The sequence below is a fragment of the Nilaparvata lugens genome, chromosome 4 (assembly GCF_014356525.2).
Source record: "Nilaparvata lugens isolate BPH chromosome 4, ASM1435652v1, whole genome shotgun sequence".
Taxonomy (NCBI): domain Eukaryota; kingdom Metazoa; phylum Arthropoda; class Insecta; order Hemiptera; family Delphacidae; genus Nilaparvata; species Nilaparvata lugens.
In genome coordinates, this window is record NC_052507.1 from 40,673,076 (window position 1) to 40,686,246 (window position 13,171).

At 33.0% G+C, this 13,171-nt stretch overlaps 1 protein-coding gene across 2 annotated transcripts in view; it reads left to right on the forward strand.

Annotated features, from left to right (window-relative positions):
- The window catches only part of LOC111059858 (leucine-rich repeat extensin-like protein 5), a 31,868-nt gene that overhangs the window by 13,531 nt on the left and 5,166 nt on the right, over nucleotides 1–13,171 (forward strand). For both annotated transcript variants that reach the window (XM_022347481.2, XM_022347480.2), the window contains exons 4-9: nucleotides 2,958–3,084; nucleotides 4,665–4,779; nucleotides 5,478–5,537; nucleotides 7,566–7,871; nucleotides 11,269–11,402; nucleotides 12,243–12,338. In XM_022347481.2, coding sequence (XP_022203173.1) covers nucleotides 2,958–3,084; nucleotides 4,665–4,779; nucleotides 5,478–5,537; nucleotides 7,566–7,871; nucleotides 11,269–11,402; nucleotides 12,243–12,338 — 838 coding nt within the window. The remainder of the gene's footprint in view (nucleotides 1–2,957; nucleotides 3,085–4,664; nucleotides 4,780–5,477; nucleotides 5,538–7,565; nucleotides 7,872–11,268; nucleotides 11,403–12,242; nucleotides 12,339–13,171) is intronic.

Genomic DNA, 13,171 nt, shown 5'->3' on the forward strand with positions numbered 1-13,171 from the left:
AATGTCCCTTTTAAAAGAAATGTTCAGCTGCTTCTTTACAACACTTGGAAGCATGACAAATTGGAAACTTGACGTAATGAAATCTTGAAGAACTGAAAAGAGGCATATAACCATCCTCGGTTAATTAAGAATCTATATGCAAAATTTCAAATTAATCAGTTAAGTACTTCAGGCATGATGATGCGTCAAACATAATTCCCTATTCCTTACGTTTCTAAACCAGTTCTTTCCTTTATTATAGTATAGATAACTGAAGAAGACATAGTACTTGAAAACCTCACAGAATCATATTGATTTTTTCAATACATCAATAAATTTTAGTATCGATTAGATCCTCCTCAATTTGAATCAGGCAGCCTTATGTTTTCCCAATTCCAAACAAAATACCTAAAATATTCGTTCCACTGCGAATTTGTGTCTGATAGTACATTATTACTGAATAATATAAATTATTATTTATTGTATTGTGATCTATTCATGTTTTTCATATGAAATTCAATAATAGGCCTACAGCATGAAGACTATGTCCATTTCATTTGTACTGGTGGCAAAATTGTACATTAAAAATAATTATTTGATAAAATCCCAGTTCAAGTGTAATGAAAGCAAATTCCTTCAAAAAATAATTGATAATAATACGTTTCGAGGGAAAAAATTAAGAACAAAAAAAAATGGGAAGAATCGGGATTCGAACCGAGGAACCATCGCCCCGAAAGCGATCGTTTTACCATTACGCTACACGCCTCCGTTCGAAAATGTTTGCCTTGTAACAGCATTATAACCTCCTCATAAAAAACACACCTCTGCGCTACAACAATGACAATGTAGCCAATGACGTAAATAGAACTTCATGTTCGGTAGCATGAATGAAATTTGAAAATTAATTCCACAAGGAAAATTGAAATTTGGGCTTCCAGGTGCACAAGATTGATATTTTTAGAATCTATGTGCAAAATTTGGAGATCTAAATCATTCCCGTTTTTCCGGTATGCAATCCACAAGTTGACATGTTTTGATGCGAACAAACGAACAAACACAACCCTACTCTCTCTTATTATATAGGAGATACTTATACTTATAATTATCAACTTATAACCAATAGGCCTAGTTCATGTACTATTCAATATTTGGTAAACTCAATATTACCTTATATTCCCTTTGTCTGAAGTATTCTGATTTTCTTCGCTTATGTGTATTTCAATATTATTTTTGTATATCCATGGTGTGTTCATAACATCCAGTCATTTTTTGGTATTATGATTATAAGAATTCATAGCAACTCATTCCTGCGCTCAGGTTTTTTAAACCTTTGTAGGGATTTTTTCTTCTCATAGTTACTATATTGTATGTTCTGCAAATGATTATATTAAACCAGTTTTTATGTAAATATATTGTGATTTTTGACAATCTGTATTGTGATTTTTTTTTAAGAATAAAATTATTTTGAAAACAGTTCTACTTAAATATGGTAGGCTAATAAGCGTCTCTACCATTACTCATGCTCAAGCCTATGGTTTGAGCAGTCTTCCTCAGTAAAAAGTCTGGTTGCCTGTAAAGTCGGTATACGGGCGAAAGTTTTACGTGACAACGACTTAGAGTGGTAAAATAATTTTAATGTTAATATTCATTCGTATAGTAGGAAGAAGGATGAAGTAATAGTAACAATTTAAAACATTTATTTATACAAAGAATTATATTTGACACATCTATTTATACAAAGAATCTCGCACTGAATTTCATATTCGTGGCGCAAGTAGTGGCGCAGTCGCAGGAGATTGCTTGCGGCGCCTGCACAGGTTGACAGCTCCGTTTCACTCTCTCTCCAGGTGAATGCTTCGGGTCGCTGCTGGTTGCTCGCCACTGCTCCTATTCGTGCTCTTTCCAGACGACCGTGAACCGAAACGAACGCTCTCACTCGCTCTCATTGTGAGCGCATAACGTGGGAACGTAACGCAGTTTCTTGAAGTGTCACCCGGCAAACCAATTTATAAGACGTTGTCACGTCAAAAATGAGCATATCACATAATGAAAGTTTGTGTTTTAATAAAACAATACTACTAGGCTATATTGAATGAGAAAGATTTGATATTGTCAAAACCACTCATTTATTTTAACAATTCAATTGTCTAGTTTTGGTTGTAACATTATTATCAATCTCTAGTAAACTGTAATCTCTGAATTTACTAGTATCACAAATTGTTTTTGACAATATTGAAATGTTTTTATTTAATATGGATACCTACCACAACACTGAAAGATGAAAAAATATTTCTTTAGCTCAATTTTAAATTTGTTCATCAAAATTACAAAACATTTAGCTATTTTTTTAATGTGGGTCATCAATTATTTTTATTATTCTACAAAGGCGACTTTCTAGAAGTATTTTAAGCCTAGGTAATGATAATGGGATGAATGATAATACAATGAAGGTAGAGTTATGAATGAATAAAAATGATAGGTTATGCTATCCACTTGAATTGATCTGAGTCCACTTTTCAGTCCAGAAATAAATAAACTAGAAATTTTGAATTTGATTTAATGTATGTAATAACTCACAGATCAATGATGGAAAAGTATTTAATACATTTCCAAACATTTTTTTAAACAATAGGTTCAACTATTTTAGATACATCTCAATTCATCAATAATTATTATCTTTTATGTTTTGAAGGTATAATTTTAGACTAGTTAATAAACTAATAAACTAGTTAATAAACTAATTCATATTAGTTTTTTTTTTCAATGAAAATTTAGATTATTAGTTAACTGAATTCCTGAATAAAACCATTTGCTGTGGTAGCAGTGTTTGGCTCTATTCACAATAGAGCAACTAAAATCGCTCGATTAGAGTCGCGGATATTCCGCGCAAGTGTGAGTAGAGTCTGAGTCAAGTCTTTAGTATAGAAATACATTATAATTATCATGAATATATTTTAATAGCGTTTAAATTTTTTCAGTGAGGTTCTGGAAATGTATAATGTCACATTGGGGAATCATCAACTGTTCCTACAGCAAAATATGCCAGTCGCTAACCGCAATCAACAATTGTATAAAGTACCGCCACCTCATAATCTTCTGCCTGCTGTAAGTTCGATATAATTAATATTAGTTAATAATATAAAATATATCTATTTTATCTATTACTAGAAGAAAAACCGTGCTACGTAAGGGTCTGTTTAAAGCAAAATTAGTTTTATAGTTTTTTGCTGATATTGAAAGTATTGACACTAGCCTAATAATTTAGAATGGAAAAACTATTTGATTAAGCTTTTATCTTACGTAAACTCTGCGTCACAAATTGAATAAATAGTTTTTAATTTTTCAAATTATTATTATTCGATAAAAAAATGAAAATTGACCTAATAATGTAAAACACTTTTTCAAGGCACCTATTTTTCAAGGCACAAGCTGCCACTGTTATAACCTATTTTTTATTTGATATCAACTTTGATCTTGTTATGCTCCAATCTATATGATATTCCATATCAAAGGATTTTATTTGTACAACACTTTGCACGCATAGATAATAGTAGCCGCTATTAGTGTCTAAAACCATTATACAGGTAATTAAGCAGCGTCAAACCCCCTCTCACCGGGACAATACACGGATTTTCAGTACCCGCTACTAATGGGCAGATCTTGTAGACTCCACTGTTGTCCCTGTGTGATTATTGTCTCCAGACTATATTTACTTCGCAATATGGGAAAGCAAATTCCCCAACAATGAAATGAAACATTCGTTGCTGAACTCAAATAGCAGAGATAGCCTATGCAAAATTATACAAAAATTACTCATATGCATCTCACAACAGAATGGAGTTCAAGAGTTTCATCGTTGCTATACAAATTCAATTCAATTTATTCTCACACACACACACACCACACACACACACACACACACACACACACACACACACACACACACACACACACACACACAACACACACACACACACACACACACACACACACACACACCACACACACACACACACACACACACACACACACACACACACACACACACACACACACACACACACACACACACACCACACACACACACACATACACATACACTACACATACACATACACATACACAACACATACACATACACTACACATACACATACACATCACATACACATACACTACACATACACATACACAACACAGGTGGTGAAAAAAGATTTGTAGTACTAGATGATTTACAAAGGATTGCAGATTAAGCAAGCACACATGTTTGAAGAGTACACCTTGTGAAAACAACTCATATATACAGAAGAAGTAATTACATTTTGATCCAGGTTTTAATAACCTATTTTAGTTTTTCAGTTATTTTCGCACATTGAATATACTGTTCGGGAATTATATTAATGATTTTACTGCTTATTTATATAAGTTGTATTTTAATGGTTTCTATGTTTGTATTGTAAGTTAAATAATTATTTGCTGTAGGTCTTGGGTTGTATAGGCTGTTGGCAGCCTAATATTTCCAAGAAATTAAAAATTGTTCTAGAAATTATTTTTTCCATAGTTAAAATGTCATTCTCTGAAGATTTAACTTATTGAATAATCTATTATAATTTTTTATTTGTTGTGATAAGTGTATCTCTCTATTGCGAAAAGAGTATATTTTAGAGTTCTTAAATTTGTTGGCAGTCTGGAGGCTCGTTGAAAAGGTCTTGCAGTCCATCTCCCCCACCTTCCACTGGCTACAATCATCCAAGCTACGGCTACAAACCCAATCAGGCTCCTCCTTCATCTTCTTATCAGAGTAAGCTTCAACAATATTATTATCACATATCAATATCATGATATAACTCAAATTCAAAACCAGAAAATTCCTAAAAACAATAGGCCTATAACAATATTGTCTCTTAGAATAACATGGAAAATTGTCTCGTGTTTTTTTTATCAAAACAATCATAGTAACCCGAATTTATTTTTGTAAAGGCTAAATCATTCAAAATGTGTTCAATGGTTAATACTTATGACAATCATCGTATTGTAAACTCCTCAGTTTATTATTATCTCGTGAATGAACTTAGCCTGAACAACGGAAACTATGACTTGAAGTGAAGACAAATACAATTGATATTATCATAAGCATACTACATTAATTTATGAAATAAAATAGTTCAGAGTGCAAATTTCATAATCTGAATGGAAAAATTATATTTTAAATAAATCATTTTGTTAGTAAGACATGCAAATAATGGATATTGTTATATTGAAGTAAGAAATAGCCAGATTAGCTATGTAACTATCTATTGTAAGAAATATATAATATTCATTTCTTCGATAGTACTTTTTTATAGTCCAATAATTTGTTCTAATAATAAAACAATTTCCTCGATAATACTTGTAAATACTTGTTTTATAGAACTATTATTGTCTGTAAAAATAGAACAATACAGGCTGATGTTACAAATGTCATTGTTATTTATAATTATTATTCTTTTTTACTCGCAGAAGCGCCTCCTGAAGATAACAGAAGAGGTCATGAGTATGTTAGAGCAGTATTATGGAACAGTGAGTTGATTTATAATTATGCCTCTTATTGTTCTAACATGTTCTACTTTCCTTGCAGTTTAACCCAACAAGCTTCTCTATCTTCCATAACAATTCTCCCTCCACTAAAATTCTTATATAATCCTTTAACAGTGATGTCTTTTGTTTTGTGTGATTGTCTCTGACTCAATGCTTCAATCTTAATCATACCTGCATTTTTTCTTCTCTGTTTATTTTGCAGTATCAAGAATTTTCCTTACATATTTTATGCTTGAATCATTCTTGTTTTTTTCAACTAAATATACTTCTGATCAATTCATTGCTGTCTGTGTTCGCTTAATGTGCTTTTGTATTTGCAAGCATCCATCATTAATTCCATCATAATTAGTTTTTAGCAACATCAAGTGTATTACTCTCCTTACGTCTCCGTCAATGAATGGCTTGGGCGCAGGAAGTAGCCCAGATTTGTGCAAGATGATAGGCCTATCCACTCTCACCGATGCAGCCAGACCCTGCTTTGAGAGAGTGGATTGTCATTCGTAGAGCTGGAGTTTTGTTTCGATAGAGTTTGCAAACTGATTCAATTGAGTTGACTCAGTGAGAGGGATCCAACTCGTTCTTTGCTTTCTTTTGTCTCTTCTCTTTCAATACGTTTTGATTTTCACTTAACACCATGCAACGCAATGCGCTTATGCTTACTTACAATTCTACTTTGTCAATCCTGAGTTACCTGTTCAAATGTAGTAGTTACGTAGTCGGTATTTGTTTCAATAATAAAGCATGAGCATAATGTAGCTTGACCTACATTTTGATTTGACTATAGTAAAAATTTGAGAAGGGACAGTTTTGGGCATAAGCCTGTTGTACCTTCTCACATAAGTGTAATTATTGTGGTACATAACTAAATAGTTTTATAGTCTTTTCTCTGCACAATATTTGTTTGATTTTTTATGATTCTGATGTTATAATGTTTTCTATTGTAATTATTATTTGAATTTAACCTTAATTTTCTACATTATTTCGAAATATTATGTTTCTCTTTACTGTTTTGCAACTCTCACCAGCGGGCAAAGATTTTCTTTTTGCTACTGATGCCTAGATTTTATATTTTATTTTAATTTTATCCAAGTATATGTATGAGTAATTATGTTTATTCAATTATATTTTTAATGATATGTCATATTATAAAGAGTTTGTAATATGTTTTGAATATTCTAATTGGAAATTAAAATTGAAAAAAATCAACTAAACAGATTGCAAGCTCGCGAATGACTGGGAATATTCGTAATGCCTGGCTTGCTGTCATACGCTGTGAACATCCTCTTGTTTTCTCCATTTATAACTTTTTTACACAATTGGCATAAATATTATCATACAAAAATTAATTCTGAACGTGCCCTATGACCTTTTGGTACAAGCAGTATATGAATCGGGCTAGTTTTTAATTGAATGGCTGTCATCAGTTCTGAAAGGACACAGAAGTAGGAAATCCTAATTGTTATACTTGGAGGTAACCCGTGCTTTGCACCGGGGAAAATTTGGCGTTGTAAAATAATGCAATCTCTTATGTCTAGAAAACAAAAAATAAATAATCATCTTTTATTTTGTTCAAAATTGTGTGGATAATCTTTATAAGAGTTGAAAATTTCCAGTCCAAAAAAAAATATTTTGATAGGTCTTGAACTCGTGAATTCGTGAATCAATGGTGTTTCAATGGAATCAATCAGAGATGTTTACAAAAACAGAAATCTAACAAACAAAATAATTGTTTCAACTGTATTTCGTTGTAAGGTTTATTCATGTATTGAATGACTAGAGCGCTTTCATGTCACATGGAACCCGATTGCATTTTCAACAGTGGTTTGCCTGTGAACCAATCACTTATATACATATTAAAAAGTTTGTCAAGGTCTGAGAAGTCACTCACAGCTCAAAGGGTTGTATATATTTAATACGAAAATCAATGTTGTAGCTCTTGTGTAAGACTAGAACAGGAAACGATTGCTGTTTATGTGTTAGTTGGGTGTTGACACTTTGTTTGTGGCGCAGAAAACAACCAGTACGGTCCATTCTACCCGACTTCAACAACACTGAGCTATTCGGCTTCAGCGGCACCCGCCCCCTCCGCCCCCGTGCAGACCATCTACACATACGCGGGGCAGTTTGCGCATGCGCAGCCGCCTCCACCACCCCCCTCCTCATCAGGTGGCCCACCGCCTCCGCCTCAGTCGCAGGTGAGGGCCGAACCGCCTCCACCGCCCCAGGATAGCCAGCCGCCTCCGCCTCAGCCGCCGCCCCCTTCTGCCAAGCACCCAACCGTCTACATGACCCAGTCGAGAGCGCCCATCAGTCAAGGTATTTTCATTATACATCTCTTTATCTTCTTAATAATAGAAGAACATCTTTGTCTAATATACAACTAAGTTTGATCATAGAGTAAAGATAGCACAATAAGATATCCCACGTTATAGGGCGTCTATGCTCCAATTTTCAATGTCAACTCAAGCTTATAGTCCTAGTGGTTAGTTATTTTTGATGAAGCTATGTGACGTTGGTAGTCTCTCATACTGTTTCATTTTTACACTCTCACTCGACCAAAACAGTAATAATAGACAGTAGTGGCAGTGGTCAGTAATCGGCTTGATATTTGGAACATTAACTACCTATACCATGGGATATCTTCTTAAGCTATCTTTTCTCCATGGTTTGATCCAGTCAAGTGCACCCTTCAGATGAGGTATTTTAAACCTGAAATGAAAACTTAATAAATTAGTGAAGAAGAATAAATTATTTTTGTCAATAACCTAAATAGTGTATAAATAAAGAATTTCAGATAGTAAACATTGTTTCAAAAGTACCATACTGCAGGAAACTGTTGCGGTTTACTAGAGATTGTTGGTGTAAGGATCAAAATTATATGTGGTAGAAATATAACCATTCACAAAAATATGATACCAATATTGGTTTTGTCAGAAATATGCTCATTTCTGAAATTCGATGTACAGGAAAGATTATACAATCTTACAAAGATAGATAACAAAGATTAATAATTGACAGAGTGTTTACTATTCCACAATAAACTAAATCATAGAATTCAAGAAACAGTTGGATTTGCGTGAACGACCAACTAGACACCCTGATTCGCTGTGTTTAGATTATGCTTCTGGAACATTTCTTCGATGTTCTGCTATCAGTATTAATATTCCAAGGCCCGATTTCTACGACTATTTCTATCTAATAAACCCATAGATTAATTCAGATTTGAAGTTCTATTAAATTTAATAAGAGTCTTAGAAACCAAACCCAAATTTAAAAAAACCGGACATGACGAATGTCATCACTCGACTCTAGTGCTGTATTCAATGCTATGTTTCTCAAGCTGTTAAATCACCCTAAAACAAGAACCAGCTTAATTTTACAATTTCTCAGAATAGAGAGTTCAGTCACAGTAACACAGAGACCGGCATATTAATCTGACGATTTTGCAGTAATTGTTATGATGGCACCACTGTCATTAAAAAGGCGGGAATGTTGTACATCGATTCTTGCCATTTCAGTAGCCAGTATGTCGTGGTCAAGTGAACAACGTACGTTCGTGATTGAAGCTTATTTTAAAAATAGTGTAATTTTTAAATGTTATTTTAACACAGCGTTTATCTCGCAGACATTTCTTTTTAAATCGACACGCGCCTGTTCCCAGTAGGAATATGATCTTGTTGTGGGTAAAGAATTTTAGGAACACGTCGTCTGCTTCAAAAACGAAACTAACAGGACGAAAACCAAGGAGGATAAAGTATTAGGAGTGGATCCCCACCCCTCCCACCGGAAGCCGCATTTTTTGGACGGCAGCCATCTTCTGGTAGGTAGGAAAGTACATGCTCTTATGGAGGAAAGCTTATTTTTTGCTGATTTTCAATGATTTATTTACGATTTCTAAAATTTCAATCATGGTATCTTTATGCGCTGCATATGGGTGTACTAATCGTGTATCGAAAAATTATTAGTTTTATCATGTTCATTGCATTTAACCTTACTTGTTTACTATAAAAAAGTGAATGATTTCTCTTTGAAATAGTAAGCTAGAGATTCTTGAAAAAATTTTTTGTATGAAGAAACAATGTTTTATATTCATCAATTTGAATAATAATGTCAACTGTAGGAGTGATTGAAGAATTTACCAAAAATGTGACAAGCCACCAACCATATTTACACTAAACTTTGATGTAGGTCACCCGCTTCAAATTTATTGTTGTTATCGAATTGCTATTTTATTCTGATAATAGTTTTATGAATTTTGTTCCATTTCTGAACAACTAGAAATTTTAAGACAATTAACTGGGCAAGTAAAGTGAACTTCAGTCCCAAAATTTTGACTTAAGGTGCGACCAAACATTTCATTATTATTATACTTAAATATGCATCCAAATAATCTTTATATAAATATATACCTTTACAAAAATAATATAGTTGTAATTTTATATGTTTGTATTATATAGAGGCCATTGTAGCCTACTTGGAGGTTGAAATTACTGGTGGTTTTTACTGTTACTGATACCCTACTTTTATCAGTATTCAGTATTCAGTGTTCAGTTTATTTATTATCATCATTATCGATGCTCGTAATTCATTTTTGTAAAATCAAAGTCAAAGACAATACCATGTATAATATCAATTAGGCTGCATCGTATTTGGTATAGTCTTCTCTCCGAATAACTACAAACTACTACTGCAGTGCTATAAGAGAAGGCTCAATTTGAATCTAGCGCCTGTTTTTCCTATCGCAAGATGGCGCCGAACCGGCTTCAAGCTCTCTGCAAGAGTGATGGGTCCGCTTCCACCCCCTGACGAAAACGGACTGTGAGAACGCCTGAAAACATAGCGCGGTACGAGTAGCTGTTACACGGTCTCCACAACGTTCAGCAGCGAAACATGCTGTTGTGCTAGTCATTTCTGATCGAAGTGTACGACGAATTCTTCATTCCGACTTGAAATTCCATCCGTATAATATAATGTTAGTGCAGCAACTTGAAGCAAATGATTGGGCACATCGTAAAGCCGCTTGCGAGATCATTCTCGAAATGTCCAACAGGATGCCGTTATTCTTTCAAGTGACGAAGCACATTTTCATTTGTCGGGGTTCTCGAATAAACAAAATTACTGTTATTGAGCAGCCAATAATCTGCAGAACTAAAGAAAGCCATTCAACGATAAATTGAAGCAATTCCACAATAGTGATGATTGAGCGAGCAATGGAAATTTCAGAATTAGGTTATGTGAGTGTGTGAAAAGTAACAGAAAACATTTGGATGACATAATCTTCAAATAAAAAAACTTTGTGAGTAATCTATGTGATTCAATGTAAATTGAAAAATTTGATCTTTAATTGTATATTTAACATGATAATGATAATTGATAAATTTAATTGATATTTAACATGTTTTAATTGTACGAAACACACTTTAATTACCATCCCTCAAAAATCGTCAGGTTTTTATGCCGGACCTTCTGTTCCAAAAGGTAGAGGCGTGGCGAGTAGTAGAAATCAATGTGCTTTGTCATTCTTGCAATCTGTTCTTGACTTATCGACAGAACAGCGTCCTCCAGCCAAACCTATTCAGGTGACTGAGCCATCTACTACGATATTTCACTCATTAATGAACAAATCTTCATAATACTTTTCATTTTTATATTTCTGAGTGGTATTTTTTTCAATTTAAACGTTGTCATCTTAATAAATTCGTCCATTTTCCAGCCTACATGCATGGACCAATTGATCATAACAAGCCTGGCTACCCTGAAGATAAATACTACTCTGTGGCTCCAATCCGTCCAGCAACTCACGTGTCCCTTCATGGCGGTAGTATTCCAATCCAACAACCTCCTCAGGTCAGTTATTTCGAAAAATTTAAACAAATCTATATCATGGCTTTCAAAATATAAAGGTACTTCTTTGTGTTCTATTCAAATTCTAAACAATTCATTGTGGATGGTTTTATAATATACATTAAAATTATTGACGTATCATGAACTAAATTAGTGTATCATAAATGATTGTTATTCTTCCTCAGTTCTACTAAGCACTATACATGATACTTTTTGTTTGCCAGTAATCTGGGTTTCCATGGGTACACTAATGTTTACCAATTTATATTATCGGAAATTCATAACATTTCACATGGATTCAAACGGATTTTCTACAAGAAATTGTATTATTTAAAGTGTGCTGCCACAAAAAATACACTAGTCAACTTAACAAAATCAAAACTAGGAATTAAAATAACCATAAAAAATTCAAACAGTTTTTATAATTATATTTATATATATATATATATATATATATATATATATATATATATATATATATATATCAATATATGAAATTTGAGGGTTAAGTGTAATAGAGGGCCGACTGCGCCCTAACTTCGCCCTCCCAGGTCAAAAATAAAGGCAGTCATTCTATTCTATATTAAATTGAATATAATAATACATTTATTTCTTACTCAATGGGATGATTTTGATATTGAAAATATGGAATGATGATGTACATTTTCGTGTTGCTCAACATCCTTGTGGAATGTGGATAGTGTTATCTTTTCCGAATCTCAATAATATTGTTACCTTGATGGTTTAATAATACAAAAAATAATATTTATCAATTGAAATATTGTTAGAATAGTTGAAGCGAATACAAATATATGACTATTAACTAAAACTGACGTTTTTCAGGGTGCCAAAACGGGCGGCATCACCTCCGGATACCCAATCAGGCCTCCTTCCTCGGCTCCGCATCCTATTTCATCGGCTCCCAATCAAGTGCAACATGTCAGTAATTCCTTTCAATTGAATATTGCTTTCATATCTTGTCTACTTTTACTTATTTAATAACCTATGTATTATTGATTGTAAAAAGTGGCAGCCCTGATTAAAAAAATCAAGTGTATTTTTGATTGAAATAGTGACCACATAAGTTAAAAACCCCATTCTGTGGTCACTAGGAAGTTTCAGTATTCAGTATACGGTTTCTACTTGAATCGTGTTGTGTTATATACCAGAACATTTTAATAAAATGTTCAAATAAAAACATAGTGAAAATTTAGCATAAATGCTATCTTTTCTTTATAATAAAATAAATCAGATCCATTATCCAATCACTATTTACAAATCAGTGCGTTTTTTAAAGCAATAAATTCACAGGAAATTACATAGCCTTATACATGTTATTATAAGAAAATATATTTGTTTTTATTATCACTATGAAAACCATATTTGGTTTGCAAAAATACACGAATAACAAAACTATTTATTTATTCAACATTGATTCAATCATCAGTCAAATATCCTTTAGATTCTTTGTCTTTTTCCCATTACAGTATTTTTTCTCACAGCACAATGCTGTATCTACTCTTACATGTGTATATTAGAATTATATTCATATTCCTTTCCAAAACTCTGGGCTCAAGAAATATTTTAATTAAATAATAGAATTTAAATTTGAAGAGTTCTTCAATGAATTTATCAATTTTCATAATTGATATTGTTAAAGTGTTTATTTATTTATTCATATACATATACAATCCAGGTAAAAACATAGGTAGGTGACATATATTCAATTTTTAGGTTCAGATTCATTGTGATTTTATTTTGACCTACCCAAA